The 25388-nt window shown below is 38.8% G+C and overlaps 1 protein-coding gene across 3 annotated transcripts; it reads left to right on the top strand.

Moving 5' to 3' along the window:
- Positions 1–932: 932 nt before the first annotated feature.
- Positions 933–2679, top strand: LOC104096661 (ethylene-responsive transcription factor ERF003-like). Of its 3 annotated transcripts, none has more exons than XR_011408823.1 (3): positions 933–1467; positions 1624–1712; positions 1797–1936. XR_011408823.1 is itself a non-coding variant. In XM_009603065.4 (3 exons), the coding sequence occupies exons 1-3, from the start codon at positions 1385–1387 to the stop codon at positions 2290–2292; spliced, it is 660 nt and encodes a 219-aa protein (XP_009601360.1). In that variant the 5' UTR covers positions 991–1384; the 3' UTR covers positions 2293–2679. The 3 variants fall into 3 exon arrangements, 2 of the variants coding, with proteins under 2 accessions (XP_009601360.1, XP_009601361.1); XM_009603065.4 differs by having other exon boundaries at positions 991–1467; positions 1632–1712; positions 1797–2679; XM_009603066.4 differs by lacking the exon at positions 1624–1712 and having other exon boundaries at positions 1221–1467; positions 1797–2679.
- The last annotated feature ends 22709 nt before the right edge of the window (positions 2680–25388 follow it).

Raw genomic sequence — 25388 nt, 5'->3', positions numbered from 1 at the left:
ATCAAATCTGACTATAATAAACTCACTTGCTTTTAGACCATATTTTCGTTATATTGCATTTTTATTATATAGATGCGAAGTGCAACAATAGTCACTTTTAAACTCGTTATTTAAAATATATTCATAGTTTGTAATGTATTTAAAGATTATCCAATTCACCCAAACTTTAGGACTAAGTATCCTGAATTTTTGAGCTGCTAATTTGAAATTTAGGACTAAGTGTTCTGAACCACTAATTTAAAATTCAGGACATAAGATTCGAACTTTAGGACACGATATCCTGAATTTTTGAACTACTAACTTAAAATTTAGGACATAAGATTCGAACGTTAGGACACAATTTTCGAACTTTAAGACACAATGTCCTGAAGTTTGAATTTTGAGGTTCAAGCTCTAGGATGATGTGTCCTGAAATTTGAACGAAATTGACTAATCTTTAAATACATGGTAAACTGTGGGTATATTTTAAACGACATGCTTAAAAGTGGCTAACTGATGTGATTTCCACCCTTTTATACCACGATCAAACATGAATCATTTGCTCAGAATGCTGATCTTATCCTATTTTTGTTTAAGGGTTAATAATCTATGTAGATTGATCTTATAATAGTGAACAAGATTCGGTTAAATGATTTTGCATTTCAGTACTCTAATTATGATGATCTAAGATCTTTATTCTCTGTGTCTTGTCCATACCTTGACTCACTAATAATGTCCCATATGTTGCAAATTATGATCATGTCTCTTAATTATTTTTCTTCTACATTTTAATTTCAGTATAATCGTAGGTTAAGATTGAGATTTTTGTGCAACAAAAAGTATTATTTTAGTCATGGAGTCTGAATCTGGTCACCCTTTTGAAAACCAAATTGTTGCTACACATTTTAATTCATTAATCAATCATGTCAAATTGTCAATTCCAACAAGCCAACTGGAAACTACTAATGAGATAGGAAAAAAAAAACACAAAACCGGCAGCCTAGAGCTTCGGCTAGTGCCGGTTCCGGGGAATAATTGGACTACAAGGGTCTATTGTACAGTCTTACACTGTATTTTTGCAAGAGGCTGTTTTCACGACTTGAACCCGTGACCACTTGATCGCATGACAACAACTTTACCAGTTACGTCAAAACTAGTCTTCGGGCAAAAACACAAAATAGTTTTTGTAGGGTCCTTTGCTTAATTTGGTTGCCAGACAAAAAAACGCCTGGGGAAAAATAGCAGTTTCACTGCTTGTTTTCTCAATAAATCCCAACTACATAAACCCCTCATCTCTTCTCACTCTCTACTTCCTCAACCATTTATCTGTCTATCTCATTCTAGTATTTTGGACAAACACTGTTTGCAAACAGAGAGTTTCATTTACATTGGACTTTAATTGTCAATGGCTAGACCACAACAGCGATATAGAGGCGTTCGACAGAGACATTGGGGTTCTTGGGTCTCCGAAATTCGCCATCCTTTACTGTAAGTAGCCTTCTCCTTTTGAATTAAGCAATCTTTTCTGTTTTCCAATTGAACACTATATATATGCACACAAATTCGCACCCATTATGACAAAAAAAAAATGGATGCGATCGTACTGCATATCACTTAAAGTTCTGTGTCTGCCTTTGTTTCAAGCTAAACAGCCTCTTGCAGAAATACAAGATAAAACAAACTTCATATAATAGACCCTTGTGGTCCGAACCTTTCCCGGATCCCGCGCATAGGTGTACCTGACTGCCTCTGTTTCAAGAGTCAAAGTTATTGAAATTTGGTAACGTAAAAATTAAATGGTATTATTTTGCTTGTAGTAAAACAAGAATTTGGTTAGGAACATTTGAGACAGCAGAAGATGCAGCAAGAGCATATGATGAAGCAGCAAGGTTTATGTGTGGTCAAAGGGCTAGAACCAATTTCCCATACAATCCAAACATGCCACAGACATCTTCCTCAAAGATTCTGTCAGCTAATTTGACAGCCAAGTTGCACAAATGCTACATGGCTTCACTTCAAATGGCCAAAACCTCAGCACAAGAACATAGAATCCAATCTTCACATGTTGATGTACTAAAAAATGCACCCATTCAAGAACATGTTGCCTATGAAATGAAACAACAAATGGTAGTGCCAAAGACATCAGTATTGACACATGAGGAAGCAGCCAACTTGGGAGTAAAGAAAGTTCAAGATGTGGAGAGCATACCACAATTTGTGAAGCCACTTGAAGATGATCACATAGAACAAATGATTGAAGAATTGCTGGATTATGGGTCCATTGAGCTTTGCTCTAATGTTACTTCTCATTAAAAGAAAGCTGAGCGAGCTTACGCCTACCTCGACTATTTCACTGGATACTTGCTACTTTGCTGATGTTCCTCCTCAGTAATCTCATCTCTGGCCTACATTGCTGCTGAACTAGAAACGACCCAATTAGCTAATTTAACCCAATTAGTACAAAGTCTTTTTCGTGAGCCTCTCTGTCTAAAATCTATACATCATTAGTAGGTAGGCCTTTCCTTCTCTTTAGTTACTAGAGTTCTTGCTTTAAGAGAACCTTCTATTCGTTGTAAAATGATGTATGTCCAGTGTATTCTTTCTTTTTTTAGCTCATATTCTGTACTCTATTCACCGCTCCATTATTGTTAAAAAAAATATTACATGTTACTGCACTACTAATATCATAAGTTTCACATATATATTCCAGAGTACTTCTTTCTTTATTATGACGTATTACATCTATGAGAAATTCAGATTAAATACATAAGAAACCCATAAACTTGTTCGCTTCTTTCATTTGACGCTTGAATATGGACTTGTTCATTACTCAAAATGTATACATATTAGACACTTTTCCCTGACGTGATATGATGTGTATAATACACCTAAACATTTCTGCCTTAGTCAACAAGGACGGTCTAGCCCACATTTGTAATGCCTAACCTCAACTATTAATGAATCACAAATTTGGACCATTTTGCAAAGTTCAGGCAAATTTGGACCAATCCGTAATAAAAGAAAATTTACCTGAGAGGTCTTAGTATAACAACTTCATAACCTAGGAGGAGCAAAGTGTAAACCCATCAAATGAGATAGGAGGCTTGTGCAATACCTTATAATAGAGGTGGCATAAGGATAAAATTTGCAAGTGTCTGTCCATATTATCCGTTCAAAAATAAGTTGAATATCTGATCCGGTAAAAGCGAGTCAAATATGGGTCAACCCATATTATACGCTCAAAAAAAGGATAATCCGCAAGTCAGAAAATGGATTTCGCCCATTGATGAATCAGTGGTACAAACTTGGTGGATTTGTTTTTGGAATCGATCCTTTTACAAATTCGCCATCTTCGACCATCACTGCGATTGAGACTCCAGATCAAAAGCAAAAGTCAAGCTTCTGTTTTTTTTTTCTCTCTTTTCTCTTTTGTTATTTCTCTTTGTTTTCTCGTTTTTGTCATAAGCTAAAGTCTAGCTCTTAGCTGGGTGTAATTATTTGTGGCAGATATTTTCTTCTATTTTTTCCTTAAGCTAGTCTCTTTTTTCTTCTTTTTCATAATTGCTTGATTTATTTAGATAAATACATTCAAAATAAGAAAATGTCCCGTACTTTTTTGGGACAACACATCTAATAATATGCATTAAAGTGGTTGCATCTAAATTTCAAAGGATAATGGTACTGAACAAGCTAAGTTATTATCTATATTACTAGTATCTGGATATGCGTGTATTCCATACGGGATAACCCTTATTTCAAGTGTTAAGTATAAAATTTAAAGGATACCAGAAGTCCAAAGTTGCGCTCTTTTTTAGCATTGATTATAAAATTAATATTTATTATATAAATATATTATTAAATACATCATTATCATTGAATAATACATATGTATATTAATATAAAATAAAATACTAATTTTTAGGTGTATTAACTTACTGTTGATTATGAAATAATGATATTAATTTAATTTAAAAATCGTTATTGAAGCATCTATATAATACAAAGCAAATAGTGATCCAACCTTTGACAAGATTACATTTTTCCTTTAAAAAACATCTAAAAAAATTGAGCAAATACATCTCCTTTGCATAAATTAGTGAATCCAGTGTGATTAGGTGGAAACCAAGTTCCATATAGTTTCTTCTTCAATTAGGGCATCGGAAGAGTAGTTACAAATAATATGGATTCATATTTGTAACACCAATTTTTTGATTGGAATTTCAACTTTGAGTGACTTGGTCTTTTATTTGGAGTACTGGCTCTTCAGCTTCATTTAATTTGGAATTTCATACATTTTGTGAAAGTAATCCCTACATTATTATTCGCCGCATAATATTAACGTTATTATTTGTCGCATACACTACCTGCATTATAATTTCTACATAACCAGTACATGAACCAAACAACCCTAGAGTATTCTCTCTGTTAGATGGCTTCTGTTATTGTGTGGGGAGGAGAGCAGGGGCGGAGCTACAGTAGAGTGTGAGGGTTCGGGCGAATCCAGTAACTTTTTTACAGATCCTGTATTTGTGTTGAAAAATTCACTGCTTTTATATAAATATAGTACGCTGAATCAGTAACAAAAGGAATCTGGGTTCACTGGGTTCAGTGACAAAGGTGAAAGGTTCTGGGTTCCTAGTGAAAACACCTGGGTTCGATATCTTGTTATAGATCAATAAAGACTTCAACTCAGCAACGCAGTGCTGGCCACATACCTAAGAGGCTTTAGGGAAATTAGATCACTTCTCCCTCTGCTTATGAAATTAAAAGACACTGAAATAGTAATTATTATTGTCATGTGTTAAGAAGATACTGAAGTATTTCTTTTTTCTTTGTTTCTCTTTTTCGTTTTCCTTTTGGTCTAAGTGCAGTGGATTTCCAAGTTCCAACTTTAAAGATATTTATGCATGGACTTTCAAATTTGTTTCTCCTCATGTGAGCACCCTCAATTTTGACTCAAATTATGTTGGAATTTTTAGTGTTTCAATTTTTATCTAAATTTTAGCTCCACATAAAATAGAGGCTATTTTTAATGATTTTGTAAATGTTTGCTATGTTTTAATTATTAATCCAAATACTGATTAGCCCACGCTATTTTCACTGCTAAATTTGCCCAATACTGAAGAAAACCTGAGATTTTGCTGAAAGACAATGAAAGGAAAATTATATGGTAATTATGCTAATAAGAGGTACCAGACAACCGCTGAATAAACTAGAGTTAGAACTCTTCGTTGGTAAAATAATTCCAACGAAGATGCGTTCTTTTAATTCTGTTGCGAAACAATAATTCTTTTAAAAACTCCAAAATAGGTAAGATTGAGCATGAGGACATTACATTACATCTGCCTTACTGACCTCAACATTCTTCCACAACAGAGCATTTTTAGGGAGTATTTATATGATGCGTACTGTACATAAAACATGCATCCATATTGTTTCGCAACAAAATTAGACAGTAAGCCTCCATTCCATGGTACATTAATGCTACTCTTCCATGGCTTTTCCTCCAACATCTTCACCCGATGTCTGAAATCAAACAATACCAATGTTAAAAAAACAACACAAGGAGTAATTTCCCTTAAGTAGGACATAAGATGTATAGGTATATCCGTTTTGTTCTTATTGTTTTTTTTTTCTTCTGTTTGAATGTGATGATTCGTCACGAATGGACAGTTAGTCGTCCTATAATTGGTGTAAGCACGTAATTTTTGACCTGTCATGTTTTTTGAGCGATTTTTAATGTTTAAAATATTTATTTAAATTAACTTTAGTTTTTATGGAGTTTTAGTCAATTTTTACTTCAAATTACAATTTAAAAGCACAAAAATATTTTCATTTTTAGTTTAAGGTCAATTAGTATATTTATGTTTATAGTATTTTAATTTTACCATGACTTTAGCCTATTTTCTCTACTTTTTACTTTATTATAACATCTGAAAATATAAAAAATAGTTTCACTTTTAATATTTTATTTTATTTTAGTAGTTTATTAATTAAGAGTGATTTTTATATTTTATATTATTTTAGTCTTCTTAGCCCAAATTTAAACCCAACAAGACATGGACCCAACCCAATTTTCCTAAATCCAATCCCAAATCCCTCCGCCCTAAAAACCCTACATCCCTCATTCTTAAAAGAGCAGCAACTCCTCACAAAAAAAAGGATCTTCCTCATTTTATTTCACCACGAAAACAATTCCTTAAACCCAGTGACATTCCAACAAAAAAGAAAATCAGCCTCAAAACCTCCATAAAACTAGCTTAAATCCCACCCAAATTGCAGCAAAAATATTGCCGAACAGCTTCAAAAATCAGTGGCACCGAACCGGCCAAACCCTGAGTCCCTCTAGCACCAAGATGATGCTAGATGTGAATACCACTCCGGAGCAGTGGGACACGATACTGAGGATTGTTTGGACCCTCAAGAGGGCAGTTGAAGATTTGATTGAAGCTGAAAGAATCGTTTTTCGGGACGAAGAGGCTTTTGATGTGACGAATAATCCATTGCCTGCTCAGAATACTGGGCCAGTCATTGTAATGATCTGTGATGATGAAGAATTTGATCTGACACTGAAGGCCATGATAACCATTGCCGAGACAGAAGAAAAGCAAAAAAGCAAAAAAAAAGTTCACCAAACCTGAAAAGTTTTCTGTCAAACGGGAGTCTCGGTAGCCGGTCTTGCTGTCTTTTCTGCTTCAGAATTATTTCAGGGTGTAACCCGGATGTTTTAATTTATTATCTTACTTTCTCATGTAAACCCTTCTATCATTAAAATTTAAAAAAAAAAATCAAATGAAATTAATATTTCATTGTCAAGGAATGTCTCTTTTCTTAATCTTGTCACCTTTCTTATTCTTTTTTCAGCTCTGCTAATGCAGATTTTAATAGCATGATATGCTTGTGGACTTTATGCCAGATCCTAAGACGCTGTCAGACCTCTAAATAATGAATCAAGAAGCAGAATGTTTTGAAGACAAGGCTTGTAAGAAAATAAATGAAATCGGAAGAAGTTGAAATTTCCTCTCTTTGGATCATTGATGAAGCCAAGATTGAGGATAAAGATTGGGTCAAGAACTGGTTTGGAACAATTGACTATGATTGATGAAAAATGTATGGCCGCAGTTTGCCACGGGCAGTTGTACCAACAAAGAATGGCCAGTGCCTACAACAAGAAAGTGCGCCCTAGAAAGTTCGAAGTGGGGCAACTCATCCTAAGACGTATCCTCTCGCAACATGAAGAATCCAAAGGAAAGTTGGCTCCAGATTGGAAAGGTCCATACATTGTAACAAGATTACTGCCAAAAGGGAGCGTTGTATTTGGGAGATATCGAAGGAAATGTCTCCGAGACAACTGTCTATACAGACACGGTCAAAAGGTATTATGTTTGACCCTTTTACGCATCTTTAATGTTCACTGATTTGGATGACGAAGGCTTTCATTCTCGCTACCCAAACACTATCAACCCTTTGCTAACCCTTTTGAGCTGGTTACTTTTCTTCGATTACCATCTTTGGATCTTGGAAGTTTTATGGAAAAAAAAAAGAGAAAAGAAAATGAAAAAAAACAACAAAAGAAAATCAAAACAAAGTGAATTGAATTACGTTTGACTTGATTCCGAAAGGATACGTAGGCAGCCTCTCTTTAGGGTTCAGTCACACCAGAATAAAAATCCACATTCCCCAAAAAAATTGAAACTGGGGAAAATGTTATAATGGTTCGACGATAGTTTCGCTTGAAAAGTTCCAAAGTTGTAATTCAATCCAAATCTTTTTTACCCAAATCATTTTCAAGTCCTTCCGATCAATCAACGAGAATGTTCAAGAATTGGAGGATACGATTATTTGGATCTGATACAAATAAATGAGAGAAATAAAATGAGAGAGTCTTATTGGTGAAAATTCTCACGGGTACCATAAGGCGACGACAAGCAGAGAAAATAAAAATGAGAGAGTCTTGTTAGTGAAAACCCGCAAAATGCACTAAAAGGCGATGATGAGAAGAGAAATGAGAGATGTCAGCTGGTGAAAACCCGCAAAGGGCACTACTGATCGAAAAAAAGGATCTTCACAGCTATTAGTATTGATAGTCCTGGGCAAGGTTTCTCGATTTCGAGGAAAAAGTCGTGATGAATTTCTGAGAGTCGGACGGTTTACACAGATCATGCATCCAGTCCAAAAGGCATGTCATGTTTATTGAAGTCCACATGTACTCTAGATAAGTCCTTTCCTTTCCCCGAAAGGGACACCTCTTGTTTAAAATCATTTTTCATTCTATTGTTTGTTTTTCTTTGAATCCCTTTCGGTCTAACTTTATTCCAAAAACTAAGGCAAAGAAGGGATGGCAAGACTGATTTACAAGGCTTTCGTTTGATACAAGCTAATATGCAAAAAAGGCACCAGCCTCGACAGGGGCATCAAGTCGACCTCGAATGACCATGGCGGCCGATGCTTCAAAATCAAAAACTCTTGTAAGGAGAAAATCAAATTGAAAGTGCCTGCAATACCAAAATGAAGTTGAAAAGGTTAAGTCCCAAGTGGCTAACAGTTTTGGCAAAGTTTGAAAAGCCAAAGACTCTCCGGAGCTAGAAATGCAAGTGGTATTCAAGAAACATCTAGTGGCAGGTTGAAATCATCATCAAAAGAAGATGGGCACAAAGTCATGTTGCCAAAGACATCAAGGCCACACACAAACCACCATTTTTTTAAAAACTCACAATTTTTCTTTGTTTGCAGCAGGAACAAAGCAGTGCAGAATGGCGATTACTAAAGGACGATGTCACCAAGGGTAAGTTTCCTTAAAATCTCCAATTTTCCTTTATTTTTAGCATGCATCACTACTGTTCATACCTCTCATTTTTCGTAGCTTAACCCAGGTAAAACTTTTTTGACTAGGGTGATCCAGCTCACAGTTCTGGATAGAAGTACTCTTCGCCTAGGTTGTTTTTTCGTAGATTAACCCAGGTAGAACCTTTTCGCCTAGGGGGATCCAACTCATATTTCCGGGTAGAAGTACTCTTCGCCTAGGTTGGTTTTATGTAGCTTAACCCAGGTAGAACCTTTTTGCCTAGGGGGATCCAGCTCACAGTTTCGGGTAGAAGTACTCTTCGCCCATGTTGTTTTTCGTAACTTAACCCAGGTAGAACCTTTTCGCCTAGGGGGATCCAGCTCATAGTTCCGGGTAGAAGTACTCTTTGCCCAGGCTATTTTTCATAGCTTAACCCAGGTAGAACCTTTTCGCCTAGAGGGATCCAGCTCATAGTTCCGGGTAGAATTACTCTTCGCTCAGATTGTTTTACGTAGCTTAAACCGGGTAGAACCTTTTCGCCTAGGGGGATCCAGCTCATAGTTCCGGGTAGAAGTACTCTTCGCTCAGGTTGTTTTACGTTAGCTTAACCCATGTAGAACTTTTTCGCCTAGGGGGATCCAGCTCATATTTCCAGGTAGAAGTACTCTTCACCTAGGTTGTTTTTACGTAGCTTAACCCAGGTAGAATATTTTTACCTAAGAGGATCTAGTTCATATTTCCGGGTAATAGTACTCTTCGCCCAAGCTGTTTTCATAGTTTAACCCATGCAGAACCTTTTCGCCAAAGGGATTCAGTATTCTTTTTTTCAGTAATACAGGGCGCCAACCCCTGGTTACATTTCCTTTTCAGTAATACACGGCGCCAACCCCTGGTTACATTTCTTTTTCAGTAATACAGGGCTCCAAACCCTGGTTATATTTCCTTTCCAGTAATACAGGGCGCCAACCCCTGGTTATATTTCTTTTTCAGTAATACAGTGCGCCAACCCCTGGTTACATTTCCTTTTGGTAATACAGGGCACCAACCCCTGGTTACATTTCCTTCTCAGTAATATAGGGCATCATCCCCTGATTACATTTTCTTACCAGTACAGGATACACCACTCCCTGATTTCCTTACCAGTATAGGGTACACCAATCCCTAGCTGTGTTATCCAACATAGGGTACACCAATCCTTAGTTGATTTGGTCTTAGATGCAGGATACACCACTCCCTGATATCATTGCCAATATAGGGTATCCCATTCTCTTGCCATATTTTTCCAACATAAGGTACACCAATCCTTAGTTGAGACATTCTTTTGGACAATAAAGGAACACCATCCAAAAAAAACACAAAAAAACATCATGATCTTTTTAGGGTACACCATTCTCGATTTTTTTTTATATTTATTTTCTTTCAATATAGTAGTTCAGAATTTTGTTATAATAACTCACGAAATTTTTCTAGTGAAAACTGGGGCAGAACAATTTCGTTCGTTTGTTTGTTGTGATGTCTGAGCATGTTTTACCTCGAGGAACATGGTTCGAGATAAACAAAAGAAGAAGTCTCAATCCAGAATAAAGAAAAGAAAAGGAAAAGAAGTGAAACCAAATGCAGAAGCAGATGGAAAGGATATGGACTACTCAAGACATGACTGAAGTTATGAACTTCACATTTCCCGTTTTGCTCAGAAGAAGCCGTAGAAGAATGAACTAGCACCTACAGCTAGCAAGCATCAAGGTTCAGATCAGAGTCCGCATGAACAACCTGTCAAGACTTAATATCAACCTTCAAAAGACTTATAGATAGGAATCTTGTAACTCATAGTTGATAGGCTTGTTTAGTTTCTTTCGATTTTGATGTAATAGAAGGACTACGAACCGGAGCCTCGACGGAACCTCACTCGACTCTCCAACTTATCATTCCATCATTTTTCTTGAACTACACGTGACCTGATTCCTTTATACCCGGGATATGTAGGCAGCTCAGATACCATGGCTCGGTCACAATCTTTTGTCCATTTTTCTTTTCTTTTGAATAAGTGTCGTGTCAGAAATCAATTACGTTGCTTATTCGATTCTTTGCTCCAAAACACTTCGTGTTTCCATGCAAAGAGGGGCAGCTGTAAACACGTAATTTTTGACCTGTCACGTTTTTGGAGCTATTTTTAGTGTTTAAAATATTTATTTAACTTAACATTAGTTTTTATGGAGTTTTAGTCAATTTTTACTTCAAATTACAATTTAAAAGCACAAAAATATTTTCATTTTTAGTTTAAGGTCGATTAGCATATTTAGGTTTATAGTATTTTAATTTTACCATGACTTTAGCCTATTTTCTCTACTTTTTACTTTATTATAACATATGAAAAAAAAAAAATAGTTTCACTTTTAATATTTAATTTTATTTTAGTAGTTTATTAATTAAGAGTGATTTTTATATTTTATATTATTTTAGTCTTCTTAGCCCAAATTTAAACCCAACAAGACATGGACCCAACCCAATTTCCCTAAATCCAAGCCCAAATCCCTCCACCCTAAAAACCCTACATCCCCTCATTCTTAAAAGAGCAGCAACTCCTCACAAAAAAGGGATCTTCCTCGTTTCATTTCACCACGAAAACAGCTCCTTAAACCCAGTGACATTCCAACAAAAAAGAAAATCAGCCTCAAAACCTCCATAAAACTAGCTCAAATCCCACCCAAATTGCAGCAAAAAAATGCCGAACAGCTCGAAAAACAGCTTTAAAAATCAGTCCAAACACCATCCCTGAGCTTCGTTCAAGTTCCGGTCGAATTCGGCGAGGTGCGAGTTTCTTTTCGACGAGGTTGATGATAAGTATTTCTGGTTCATGTTATTTGAATATCCATCTCCCTTTGTTGTTTGTTTGTTTATTTTGCATTTTTCGTGAAAATGATTTACTGCTTTGATTTTGTTTCGGTTTGTTTAGTTTGGTATCCTGTTTGTTTGAATCTCATATTTTCACTTTTATTTCATGAGCATGATATCCAAGTCTAATAATTTTTTAGTTTTGTTGATAGCTGAAAATAAGAAGCAGTGATGCATTATTTTTTTCTTGGAACCATTATCCATTAGTTATGCCAGTTTGGCCATTTGTTTGTCTTGTGAAAACCAGAAACTAGATCGGACGTACAATAATATAGTTTGTGAGTTTGGGCCAAGTACGATATGTTCTTCTATAAGCCAAAAAAGAGAAACAAGAGCGTCCCTACTTATTCATGCCGACCCAAGTTTTCTCAAACACGTGAAGCTAACCCACTTTTCCATAACTAATTCACTTTATTTCCTCCACAATAATTTTCATAACTTATGACCTTGCAATAATCTCAAAATTAGTTTAGAAAAAATAATTAACAATATCGCTAGGCAACTAGTAGGCCTACTTTTATTTTTTTACTCACGGACTCGCTTGCGTAGCGTGGTGTTTAATATTTAGTAAATTAATTCTATAATTTTCATATCTTAGTTATTTCCTAATTTAATTAATCTCTTAATTCTAATCGCGGATTCGCTTGCGTAGCGCGATAGTGGCATTTAATAATTTCCTAAAACTAATTTTTTTAATCACAAATGTAGTAATTTCTAGAAAGTACTACAAATAATTGATTGTCATGATTTCGGATCCGCTTGCGAGGCGCAATTATGATAAGTTAATAAATTTTGTTATTCGATCACGCACTCGCTTGCGTAGCGTGGTTATAACAACATAATGTTATCCCAATTATTATTTTTAATAATTCTAATAATCAAGAAATAAAAGCAGATAGGTAAAACATAAAAATAATATAAAATATAGTTTTGTCCAAAATTAATTTAAGCCAAGTTTAAGTCAATAAAGCGACCGTGCTAGAACCACGTGACTCGGGGAATGCCTTACACCTTCTCCCCGGTCAACAGAATTTTTTACCCGAACTTTATTTTCACAGACCAATAATAATAGAGTCAAATCTTCTTTTGACTAGGGATTCAAATAAAAGGTGACATGGAACACTCAAAAATCCAATTCCAAGTGGTGATTCTGTAAATAAAATAATCTCTATTCAAGTTTGTCACTTTAATTAGAGAAACTCTTTAATCCACAATCCATAAAGCACATATCATTTGAGGGGGGTAAAAAAGGGGTGTGACAATTGGAAATCAGAACAATGTATAAATCCATTTGTACAAGAAAACAAATTTAACTACGGGACTGCTGATCTAATGAAAACCACTTCCCAATATGATTGTTTCAGGCCTTTCACTTACCTCAGACACGTCGAAAGATCTCTTTTCAGTTCCCAGTCTTACTTCTTCAGGTTGTGAAAAATTTCTTAATGTGCAGATTTGGAAACATAAGTTGTATAGGAAAAATTACGACATGAAACGTGGCCGCTTAAAGGAAGGACACGTGGAACACAATATGGGGATGACCACCGAACATAGCTATTCCGCTTGTCACCGGAAGGAATAACAATCATAAAAGGAGTATTAAATGCTTTGTGCCCGGTAACATTTAATACATAATATTTTGCAGCATTAAGGATGATGACCTGTTACAAGGAATTTGACATTTATGTCTAACGTTACATCTTCATCAATGGTCCTCATAATTGACATTAAAGAAGGACATGATCCTAGGACTTCCTTCCCTAGACATAGCTATAAATAGAGAGCTCAGTTATCATTGTAAATGATACGAATTTTCTGGCTAACTCACACTGCATTCTATACAGAATTTTAATACAATTTTGCTTTCTCGCTCTTTGATCTCATCCTTATTATGCCCGAAAAACCTGTTCCCGGATTCGTCAGTTCTGTCATTTACATTCTAAGGCTAAATATTTTATATTTTATCCGTTATTTCATTACTTTTTGGATCATATTAATTCACTTGTCTAAAAAACACGAACAAATTCAACTGTACCATTTTAAGGGTAAACAGTTTGGCGCCCACCGTGAGGCCTAGACAGCCATGCAATTAAATTGATCCTTGCCTTTTTTACTAACGTGTTTTGATTAGTTTGTCTTAAGAAAAAATCACAAAAAATGGCAGATAACACTATTAACGGCACACACAACCCTGAAATTCAAGGAGAACAACCTCATTTATAGGATTCAATCAGTGACACTCGCAATGAGAGGAACGACACCACATCGGTACATGACAGGTGGTACTCTCAACTGGTTCGGGAGGCAACTCCTCATGATGCTGATGACGAGCATGTAGCAGATGCAGTAAGGGTCCTGCAAGAGCAACAAACAATCATTCTTGGCCATCTCACGCGGCAGGATCGGGTTATAATGGAACTGAAGCAAGCGCTATCGGGTGCCGCAAATAATGAAAACAGACGAGATCCAGTTCCTCCTGATGTTCCCGCGAACCAGACAAAGCAGAGAGTTGATAATAACACTCCTAGGGGAGAAGTTGGCTCCAACGGGGCTGGGGAGAGTAGATCCGGCCTCAACAACGAGAATGATCCGTTCAAGGATGAACTTTTGCGGTTCATGAAGGAAGTAAATGCCTACATGGATCAAATTTCGGGCGCACCACCAGTATTAAAATGCCCAAACTCGAAGAAGTACATTCAATTACCGTATAAATCGAGCGCGACCCCAGAATTAATCCCGAAGCAGTTCAAAATGCCCAAAGTGCTAAAGTATGGCAAAACTTCAGATCCACAAGAGCACATTACCACCAACACAACAGCGGTGAAAGGAAATGATTTGGCTCCTCACAAAATTGATTCCATATTGCTAAAGAAATTTGGTGAGACTCTCACGAGGGGTGCTTTAACGTGGTATTCATTATTACCCGAGCATTCCAAAGATTCCTTTGAGATGCTCACGGATTCTTTCATCAAGGATCATGCCGGCGCCAGAAAGGTACAAGCCCGAAAGGCTAACATATTCAGGATCTCGCAGGGAGAATCCGAGTTATTATGAGAGTTTGTTACCCGGTTCCAGAAGGAAATGATGTTACTACAAGCAGTCCCGGATGAATAGGCAGCTGAAGCTTTCACCAAAGGTTTAAATCCAAGAAGTTCGGATACTTCCCGGAGGTTGAAGGAAAGTCTGCTCGGGTTTTAAACGACGACTTGGGCGGATGTCCACAACCGGTACGAGTCAAAAATAAGGATCGAAGACGATCAGGTTCGTTTTCCATCATCGACCAAAGGATGGGAGAAGAACAGAGCAAAATGAAGGATGATATTGACACGAATAGACAGACTTTGAAGGGCCGATTTTTGCCCTATGAGCTGACAGAAGGTTGTGGCAGGAGTTTTCGGACAACAGACAAGTTCACCGTTGATAGAAGGACCGATCGTGGCCAGAACAACAGATCGCTGCAGGATAAAGAAATCTCAGGGTTGTGAGATTCTTCTTACCCAAAGTTATCCGAGTATAATTTCAACGTCAGTGTGGTGAAGTTGGTATCAACCATGAGAAATATCAAAGAGGCACGATTCCCGAGACCTATAAGATCTGATCCCAACCGGAGGGATCCCAATTTATGGTGTGAATACCATGGCACTAATGACCACCGGACTGGGGACTACCGACACCTCTAGGAAGAAGTGGCAACACTATTAAAGAATGGTCACCTCAGAGAATTCTTGAGTGACCGAGCTAAAAACAATTATGGTTGGAACATGGGCGACGCGGAAACCTCGAAAGTAGGATAAGACCCCCCATGCCAAGTGATCAACATGATCTTAGGAGGGAATGAGATTAACGGGGTCACCTTTTCAGTAGCGAAGAAGACAAACGTATCGATAACTCATAGTAAGAGGCTCCGAGAAGACGATATCACATTTACGGACGAAGATGCAGATGGATTATTGCTACCGCACAATGACGCACTGGTAATTTCTTTAAATGTGTTAGATTTTAAAATTAAACGTGTTGTAGTGGATCCAGGAAGTTTAGCTAATATCATATAATGGAGAGTACTGGAGCAAGATAAACTCACCGGAAGCATTATCCCGGCAACCAACTTCTCGCTGGGTTCAACCTCGCAAGCGTGACAACTCGAGGAGAAATTTTGCTGCTAACGAACACTGAGGGAGTAATGAAGACAACTCTCTTCGAAGTGGTAGATGGAGACACGGGGGTATAATATCATCTTGGAAAGACCATGGCTGCACGGGATGAAAGCTTTGCCTTCAACATATCACCAATTTTTTAAGTTCCCGACACTCGAAGGGATCAAACAGATAAGGGGTGATCAACCGGCGACGAAATAAATGAATGCAATTTTGGTCTCTAGTAGCAAAGGAAAGGAACGTGCAGAATAGCAATTACTTGAACCGGTACCTACCCCCGAACCAGAGAAAGTTAGCCCGGGGGCAGAGAGTCGGAACAATATCAGGTACCAAGGTATTTTCAAGTACCAGAAGAGACAGACGCGACAAAGTCCACGGCATAAGAACTAGAGCAAGTTGTGTTGTTCGAAGAATTCCTAGAAAGAAAATTTCATTTGGGAACAGGACTGCACCCAGAGCTTAGGTATGATTTTATTGAACTCCTTAAAATTAACGCCGATTGTTTTGCATGGTCGCACGAGTATATGACAGGAATCCCGATGCAAATAGCCGTAAACAAGTTAAGCTTCGATCCCAACATACCTCCGGTAAGGCAAAAGAAGCGTCCTATTGCTGAAGCAAGGAATAAATTCGTCAAGGAAGAGGTAACTCGTTTACTTAATATTGGTTCAATCCAAGAGGTAAGATATCCAGACTGGCTAGCCAATGTAGTGGTAGTTCCTAAGAAAAATAATAAATTTCGCATGTGCATAGATTATAAATATCTTAATAAGGCATGCCCGAAAGACTCATTCCCATTGACAAATATCGATCAAATGATTGATGCCACGGCTGGGCACGGGTTAATGAGTTTACTCGATGCTTATTCTGGGTACAATCAAATCAAGATGAACCTAGAAGACCAGAAAAAGCCTTCGTTTATAATGAATTTTGGTACATATTGTTACAATATGATGCCCTTCGGGTTAAAAAAATGCCAGAGCCACTTATCAATGGCTCGTGAATAAGATGTTCAAAAAACAAATTGGAAAGACTATGGAAGTATATATAAACGATATGATCATTAAGTCTTTGAATGCAAGTGACCACCTGAAGCATTTGCAAGAAACATTCGACATTTTGAGGGAGCATAATATAAAGCTTAACCCCGAGAAGTGTGCTTTCGGGGTCAGTTCGGGTAAGTTCCTAGGATTCCTAGTCTCGCAAAGAGGAATTGAGGTAAATCCTGACAAAATCAAGGCCATAGAGGACATCCCGGATCAATTGTCTAATGTAAAAGAAGTCTAGAGGCTCACAGGGAGATTAACAGCTTTGAGCAGGTTCATTTCCCGTTCAACAGAAAAATGTCATCGCTTCTTCACACTACTCAAAAAGAAAAACAATTTCGAATGGACACCGGAGTATCAGCAAGCCTTGAAGGATTTGAAGAAATATTTGTCAAGCCCTTCGTTACTGTCAAAACTAAAAGAAGGTGAAACGTTGTTAGTCTACCTCGCGGTTTCAGAAGTTGCGGTAAGTGCAGTTTTAGTCCGGGAGGACGAAGGTACGCAATCTCCCATTTGTTACATTAGTAAAATTTTAACGGGAGCAGAAACTCGCTACCCACATTTGGAAAAGTTGGCCTTAGCTCTCATAGTCACCGCTCGGAAGCCGAGGCCCTACTTCCAATGCCACCCGATAGCTGCGTTGACTACTTTCCCTATGAGGAATATCCTCCATAAACCCGAGCTCTCGGATAGATTGGACAAACGGGCCGTCTAAATGATCGAGTTCGATATAGAATATAAACCAAGGACTGCAATTAAGTCGCAAGTCTTGGCTGACTTTGTGGCCGATTTCAGTCTGGGACTATTGTCTCTAGCGGCCAAGGAGGCAATAATGGTGTCAGAAATGACATCGGGAGTTTGGACCTTATTAACGGACGAAGCTTCAAACGTAAAAGGGTATGGGCTTGAAATAGTCTTGATCACGCCTTCGGGGGAAACCTTAAGGCAAGCCATCAGAACGATTCCTTTAACTAACAATGAAGTAGAGTACGAAGCTCTGATTGCAGGGCACGAATTGGCCCGGGGGCTTGACTCTGAAATCATCGAAATCAAATGTGATTCGCAGTTGGTGGTGAATCAGGTCTACAGAAGTTTTGACACCAAAGAAGAACGTATGCAACAATACATGGTAAAAGTTCAGGCTTTATTGGCACGATTCTGAAAGTGGTCAATTACTCATATCCCGAGAGAAGATAATGCGGAAGCAGATGCATTGGCAAATTTAGGCTCATCGATAGAAGTCCAGGGATCAGAATCAGGAATGGTAGTACAACTGATAAACTCAGTCTTGGACACAGATGGTTACTATGAGGTGAATTCAACTAGTTTGGCCTGGGACTAAAAAAACAAAATAATCGATTATATCGAGCATGGAAAGTTGCCCAAATACCCCAAAGCATCAAGAGCGTTGCGTGCCAAAGCTGCACGTTATAGCTTCAAGAAAGGCCAATTGTACAGAAAATCCTTTCAGGGCCCGTTGGCCCGGTGCTTAGGAGCATCAGAAGCTAACTATGTCATGAGAGAAGTCCACGAAGGGATATGCGGCAACCACTCAAATGCAGATTCTTTGGTGCTGAAATTAGTTCAGGCGGGATATTACTGGCCCCGTATGGAACAAGATGCCAAAGACTTCGTAAGAAAATGTGATAAAAGCCAACGCTACACACCACTAGTACATCAACCGACAGAACCCCTACATTCTTTCCCCGTGGCCGTTCATGAAATGGGGGATGAACATCATCGGACCACTACCACCAGCTCCCGGAAAGGTAAGGTTTCTTTTAATTTAGACTGACTATTTTTCTAAATGGGTAGAATCAAGTCCTTATTAGAAGATCGGAGAACGCACAGTTATCGGCTTCTGTGGAAAAACATAATTTGCAAGTTTGGAATACCAAAAGAGATTGCATGCGACAACGTGCCGTAGTTTATCGACGCAAAAGTTATAAAGTTTGTTGAAGATTTGAAGATAAAGAGGATTACCTCTTCACCTTATCATCCGAGCATGAATGGTCAAGTAGAGTCAACAAACAAAGTGATTATACAAAATCTAAAGAAAAGGTTGGAGGCAGCAAAAGGCAACTGGCCCGAAGAATTACCTGGGGTTCAATGGGCCTACCGAACAACAGCCAAGTCAAGCACGGGAGAAACCTCTTTTTCCCTTGTGTACGGCGCATAAGCTTTGATACCGGTGGAAGTAGGGAACCAACCTTAAGGTATGTCCAGGCGATCAAACAACAAAGCAATGCTAATCAACTTGGAAATGCTCGAGGAATGCAGGGACTTGGCGCATGTCAGAATGGCGGCTCAAAAGCAGAGAATTGAGCGATATTATAATCGAAGAGCCAACCTCCGTTATTTCAAAGTTGGAGACTTGGTCTTGAAGAAGGTAACTCAAAACTCCCGGGAAATCAAAAGGAGACAAGTTTCCCAACAACTGGAACGTGGCTCACCTCAAAAGATATTACTGCTGACAAACAACAGTCAAACGGAAATTATGTGTTGCACTCTTTTTCCCTTTGTTCAGTTTTTGTCCCAATTGGGTTTTCTGGCAAGATTTTTAACGAGGCAGCGACGGAAAGCATACTACGAAGACAGAAGCAATAGGATCTCTGATGCTAAGGCTTCACTTGTTGGGGATTAGGTAATCTTTGGTTCGATAGCAAATTCCCACTGGGAAGTTAAGTTTTCTACCGAACAGAGGTTACCCGATCGTTCATGAGCACAAACCACTAGAGGACTGTTAGGTATTCTTTCGCTCGATAGCATGGGTTCCTAAGGGTAAACAAGACATGTTGCCGAGTGAAGGATTACTTAGCAATTCATTGGTGGAATCTTCGAAGATACAAGACTTCTAGTGTTCCAATTCGCATTCTTCGCATTCGAACACTGTGGGGAATGATATGAGAATACGGCAACACTGAATGCCACATCAACCGAAGAACAAAAATTCGAGAACAGAATACATCATCGGGACCGGGGACTGCGCAGCCAGCCCCGTAGAAACAAGTTGTACAAGATAGCCACAAGTCATGGCAATTTCTTTACTACATAGCAAAATGCTTATGTACTTTTGAAAATAGAAAGAATTAAATTAAAAGAAATCCTTTTATTTTTATCTTGTTTTTTGTCTGAACGATGAGTTAATTTTGCCATTTGAAAGTTAAAAACGTACTTCAAATGTTAGTGCCGTAATGAACAGGAGACGTCCTCCCCCAGACCACCGTAAACATAAGAGGGCCCTCTCTTATAAAAACCCTCTCGTTAAAGGAATGGGTGGAAGAATCAATGCCCGGAATCTAGAATGCAATCGAGGAAAAATACACCCGAAGCAACCTACGAAAAAGAAACAAAAAGCAAACTTGCACAAATACTCATGGAAACCCTCACGAAAAAGGGATAATACTTGGAACCAAAATGCTTTGAAGAAAAAACATCCGAGACTACATGATTTATTACACATAATAAAACATCTCTTATAAAAAGCCTCTCGTTAAAGGGTTGGTTTCAGAAGAATCAATGCCCAGAATCTAGAATGCCATCAGGAAAAAATACACTCGAAGTCGCATACGAAAAAGAGCAAAAACAAACTTGCGCAAATATTCATGGAAACCCTCACGAAAAAGGGATAATACTCGGAACCAAAATGCTTCGAAGAAAAAGCATTTGAGATTACATATAATAAAGCGCTAACAGAACGACATGCGCATAATACTTGAGCAAGTATGAAATATAAAGACTTGCATGAATATTCAAACGAAAGTAAGTCTCAAACGATACTTGAGCAAAAAATATATTTTTATTTACAAGGACGTGTCAAAATAATAAAGGTACAAAATAGAAAAAGAAACAACAAAACTAAACTACAGCATCTCCGGAATCAGGAGGAAGAGAAGTATCCGCTTCCCCGGGAGTAGTAGATGGTTCCATCGATGGCTCAACATTTTCCCTAGCTTGGTCTTCGGCATCATTGCCTTTCGATCCTTCTTCAGTTTTCAAAAACTAGGAACCGTAATCAGAAGAACCTGGAGCGTCAAACTGCGCCAGGAGTTAATTTTTTGTAGCCAACTCAAGCTCTCGGGCGTTAGCAATTTCGGCATCAATGTCAACAATACCAGTCTTGGCCTCTTCCAAGGTTTTTCTCCTCATGCTATACATAGAATAAGTTTTTTCGACAATGAGGGAAGCCGCTCGGCGCTTGAGTTCTTCTTTGAGTTGAGTAACTTCGGCGGAAAGGTTTTCCAAGGCGGACCTAGCAGATTTGAGACTGACATCGAGCTCACGGACAGTTGAACTAAAGAGCCTATTATGCTCGATAGTTTTCCTGTATTTCCCTTATAGCTGGGCATGGGTCTCCACCGCAACAACAAGCTCTTCACTTTTGGAGTTTAAGGATGCTTCCAAATTAATCACTCTTTCAGCGGAGGCAGCCTCACGATCGGTTACAGCAAGAATGACATTCTGGACTTCTGCCCATTTAGCTTTGGCTTCATCAAATCTAACCTGTGTCCGCCCAATTTCTTGGCTAAGGGTTACCTCTTCTTGCTCGCTCTTCTGCAAACGGGCCTCCAAAACAATGGCCTTGATAGCCTTTGGTTTCCAGTTCTGAGAGGCAGAGAACGGTCCGGTCCCTGTAACGACCCGGTCGTTCGTTTTGACTATTGCAATCTCGTTCCCTCATTTACTGCTCAGATTGTGAATTATAGTTGTTATTTGGCTTGCCGGGGTAATTGGTTTGGGTTCGGTGAGGTTTTGAAATGATTTGGAGTGCTTAGTTTCAAGGTTTAGAATTTAAGTTGAAAAGGTTGATTGGAAGTTAACTTATGTGTAACGACCCCAGAAAAATTTTGCTAAGGAAATTAAGGTTTGGTGGTGCCGAGGTAGATCAATTAGTACAAAGATTACTCAGACTTCTTGGGTTGAACCATGCACCAATGTGTAAAGGAAAATTTTGTCGAAAAATGGTCATTTCTGTGACCACTATGCGGTCGCAGAATCACTCTTCGGACCGCATAATGGTCGCAAAGTGGATCAGGAGAGGGGCAAGATTGAGGAAAATTTACGGTGCACTATGCGACCGCAGACCTGTTTTGCTATGTATTATGCGACCGCAGAACAAGTATGCGGGCCGCATAATGACAGCAGACCGGGTCAGTAATGCCCAGCTTTGGAGGCCAAATTATGCGGCCGGTCTGCGGACCGCATACCTGTTATGCGATCGCATAACTGCGTCGGAGCTTCCATTCTTTCTAATTTTTGACCCGACCCAACTTCGATTTATAGCCCTTGAAGCTCATTTTTTAGCCAAAAATCTGGTATTTTAGAGAGAGGTGAGAGCATTTTAGAGAGATAAAGTGAAGACTTAGTGATTTATCCATCAATTCTTGTTCAAGGTTTGAAGATTTTACAATGATCTTGCTAGGGCTCGAAAGAGGTAAGAATTTCTTTCCCTAATTCTTCAATTTCGGATTTGGAGTAAAGTTGGGTGATTAATAGTATGATTCTTGGGTGTAGAGTATCATATATACATACCAATAAGGTTGTGGAAAGATTTTTAAGTTCAAATGGGTAAGGATTGGGTTGAAAATGATAGAAATCTTCATAGACTTAATTGAAGATTTGAGGGTCGAGTTGATGTCGGATTTTGATAAAATTTATATGGTTGGACTCGTGGTTGGATGGGCGTTGATATTATGTAACTTTTGTCGGATTTCGAGATGTGGGCCCTACGGGTAATTTTTGAGTTAATTTCGGATTTTATTGGAAAAATTAGTATTTCTTTATGGAATTAATTACAATAATTTGTATTGACTGATTCGAATTAATTGTGGCTAGATACGAGGCTTTCGGAGACCAATTCTCGTGGCAAGGGCATAGCGGAATAAATAATTACACGGGTTGAGATAAGTAACAATTATAAATCCGGTCATGTGATTATTTTGGAGGTGGCGCACATGCTAGGTGATGGGCGTGTGGGCGTGCACCGAGGGGATTGTGACTTGGTCCGTCCCGGGAAACTGTAAAGTTGGATAATCTATTGTTAGCTATATGATCTCTATGTGTTGACGAAATTTGACTATAAATCATGTTAGAAATCATGCTTAAGCTATGTTATAGTACTGTTGAGACCCATAGAGGTCGCGTACTTGTTGAATTATTTGCTAATTGCTGTCTTGTACCCAATCATGATTTTTCTTGCATATTATATCTCAGTCTTTCTGGATATTTATTGATATACTATGTTATCTTTGTTTGGGTTGATCTTTGTAATTTCTGAGAGCCCGAGAGACTTGAGAGATTGAGGACTGAGTAAGGCCGAGGGCCTGTCGGTGAGGTAAGGATATTATGGCACATGAGTTGTCCGTGCAGGATATTATAGCACATGAGTTGTCCGTGCAGATTATGGCGCTTGGGCTGTATGAGCCCCTCTAGAGTCTGTACATACCCCCAATGAGCGCAGGTACCCATTGAGTGTGAGTGCTGAGGGCTGAGAGCCGAGTGGTTGAGCTATTGTGATAAGTTCAGTGACTGTTGCCTGAGAGGCTGTACTTGCTTTACATTTGTTGTTGCACTTGGTTGCTATCTGTCATTGTTGTAAAATCCCTGAAAGAATTTATATCCGGATTACTTGGAATTGAACTGTATAAAATTGATTTGACTTAAATTGCCGAATTTGAAAGCATGTCTATTCTCTGTTGGAACTACTGAAAGTGAACTATGACTGTGTAGCTCGTCATTATCTTCAGTTCCTTAGTTATTATTGTTACTTGCTGAGTTGGTTATACTCATACTACACCCTGAACTTCGTGTGCAGATCTAGGTGTTCCTGAACATAGCGGGAACACCTAGATCATGAGTCCTCAGGTAGCTGTTGTGTTCCGCAGACCCTGTCTTTCCTTCTCTATCTCCTTGTTTACTGTATTTGGTTTCAGACTATTATAGACCGTATTTTCCAGACTTGTACTCACATTAGATGCTCATGTTCTCAGTTATACCAGGTTTTGGGAGTGTTATATCGGAAATTGCTAGATCTTTGGTATTGTATTAAACATTACATTTTTAAATTAAAGAAAATTATGGGTTATTGATATTGTCGGCTTGCCTTGTACTGAGATAGACGCCATCACGACAGATTAGGATTTTGGATCGTGACAGTCCCGTTCTGCCAAAAGTTGATCCCGTTCAGAAGTAAGTTCTTCCTTCACACGAATCAGCCTTTGAAGACCATCATAAGCAAGAAAGTTGGCCTACAAAATAAGAGGAGATAAAACTTAAAGTATATTTGTTCAAAAGTAGAGAAAATAACAGAAGAAGAAAAGAACGTACCGCTACAGCGTTGTGCATAGCATTGTTCAGCAAACACTCCCCCGAGAGTGTCTGAATCTTTCCCCAGTCTTTTTCTGAAGCCAAAGGCTTCAGATAATTAGCAAGCTCCACCGGCCGGGATAGCAGGTTGCACCCAGTAGAGATCAAAAGAGTAATGTTACTCCTCTTTTGTGGATCTTCAGAAGAGGCAGCATAATTTCACCCCAAATTCCCATGAACTGGGGACTGTGGGGGATGGATACCTTCTTTATGGTCAGGTGCAACCGATGGAGATGATGTAGCAACCGCTGTTAGAAGAGTGGATGAAGATGAAAATAATGTAGCAGTTACTGGTAGTGGTGAAGGTAGAGATGAAGCTGATAGATTTGAAGAGTGAGAAGCAACTGCATCAAATGCAGTGCTGGTTGTTTGATGCTCGCCAACCAAAGATGACACATACCCTATACTCAGCCCCACGGTACCGGTTACAGAAATTGGGGCCCAGAAGCGGGAGTTAGCATATTCAACTAAATCAGATTCTCCCCAAAGTGCTGAGACGTCATTGTCAGTTGGTACAATTGTCTCAACAGGTCGAGCATCCTGTTGAGATGATGAGCATCATATCCTTTTATGTAAAGAAGCTCCTTCATCACTAACTTTTTCATCATTATCGATCATCACAATGTCTATGACCGGCCCGGATGGAGGACTAGTCATCATCGCCACCGGAGATGACTCGGGGGCATCAACTTTTGCCCACTTATTCTTTTCCCCGGCCGCAGAGGAATGTCTTCTCTTTGGTTTCTTGTTCTCTGGACGGGGACTCCGAGAAGAAATGGTTGCACCCGAAGCAGGCCCGGAGATACCTATTCGAGCGAGAGCATCCTGAAGCAGCCTCGCTGCATCAGCGGGATCAGCCAAAAAGTCCTCCTCGGGGACAATAACAGAGCCCGCAGGTAGACCTAATTTCATAAACAGGTCAGAAGGGTTCAATCGATATGCAAAGCAGAGAAAGATAGAAGCGAGGTAAGTTCAAATTACCATGATTTTTTGCCTTCCACCCGTATTTCGGGGCCAGCTCTTTCCACAAGCGAGTTTCGGATGTTGTGACGTCCAAAATTTTCTAAACCCACCGGTCTAAGCTTTTCATCACCGGCGGGACACATCAAGTTGCTGAAACACACGAAGAATGAAAACAATGCCATAGAAGAATATTAAATAAAAGAA

The sequence above is a fragment of the Nicotiana tomentosiformis genome, chromosome 6 (assembly GCF_000390325.3).
Source record: "Nicotiana tomentosiformis chromosome 6, ASM39032v3, whole genome shotgun sequence".
Taxonomy (NCBI): domain Eukaryota; kingdom Viridiplantae; phylum Streptophyta; class Magnoliopsida; order Solanales; family Solanaceae; genus Nicotiana; species Nicotiana tomentosiformis.
Note: the sequence above shows the minus strand (reverse complement) of the source record. Positions and strands in the feature narration are given on the sequence as shown.

Bases quoted from the DNA above. Each gene is read 5' to 3' on its own strand.
- LOC104096661 (XM_009603065.4), top strand. From the start codon at position 1,385: ATGGCTAGACCACAACAGCGATATAGAGGCGTTCGACAGAGACATTGG. The intron at 1,468-1,631 runs GTAAGTAGCCTT...CAAGCTAAACAG, and splicing joins GAAATTCGCCATCCTTTACT to CCTCTTGCAGAAATACAAGA. The intron at 1,713-1,796 runs GTGTACCTGACT...TTTTGCTTGTAG, and splicing joins TTCCCGGATCCCGCGCATAG to TAAAACAAGAATTTGGTTAG.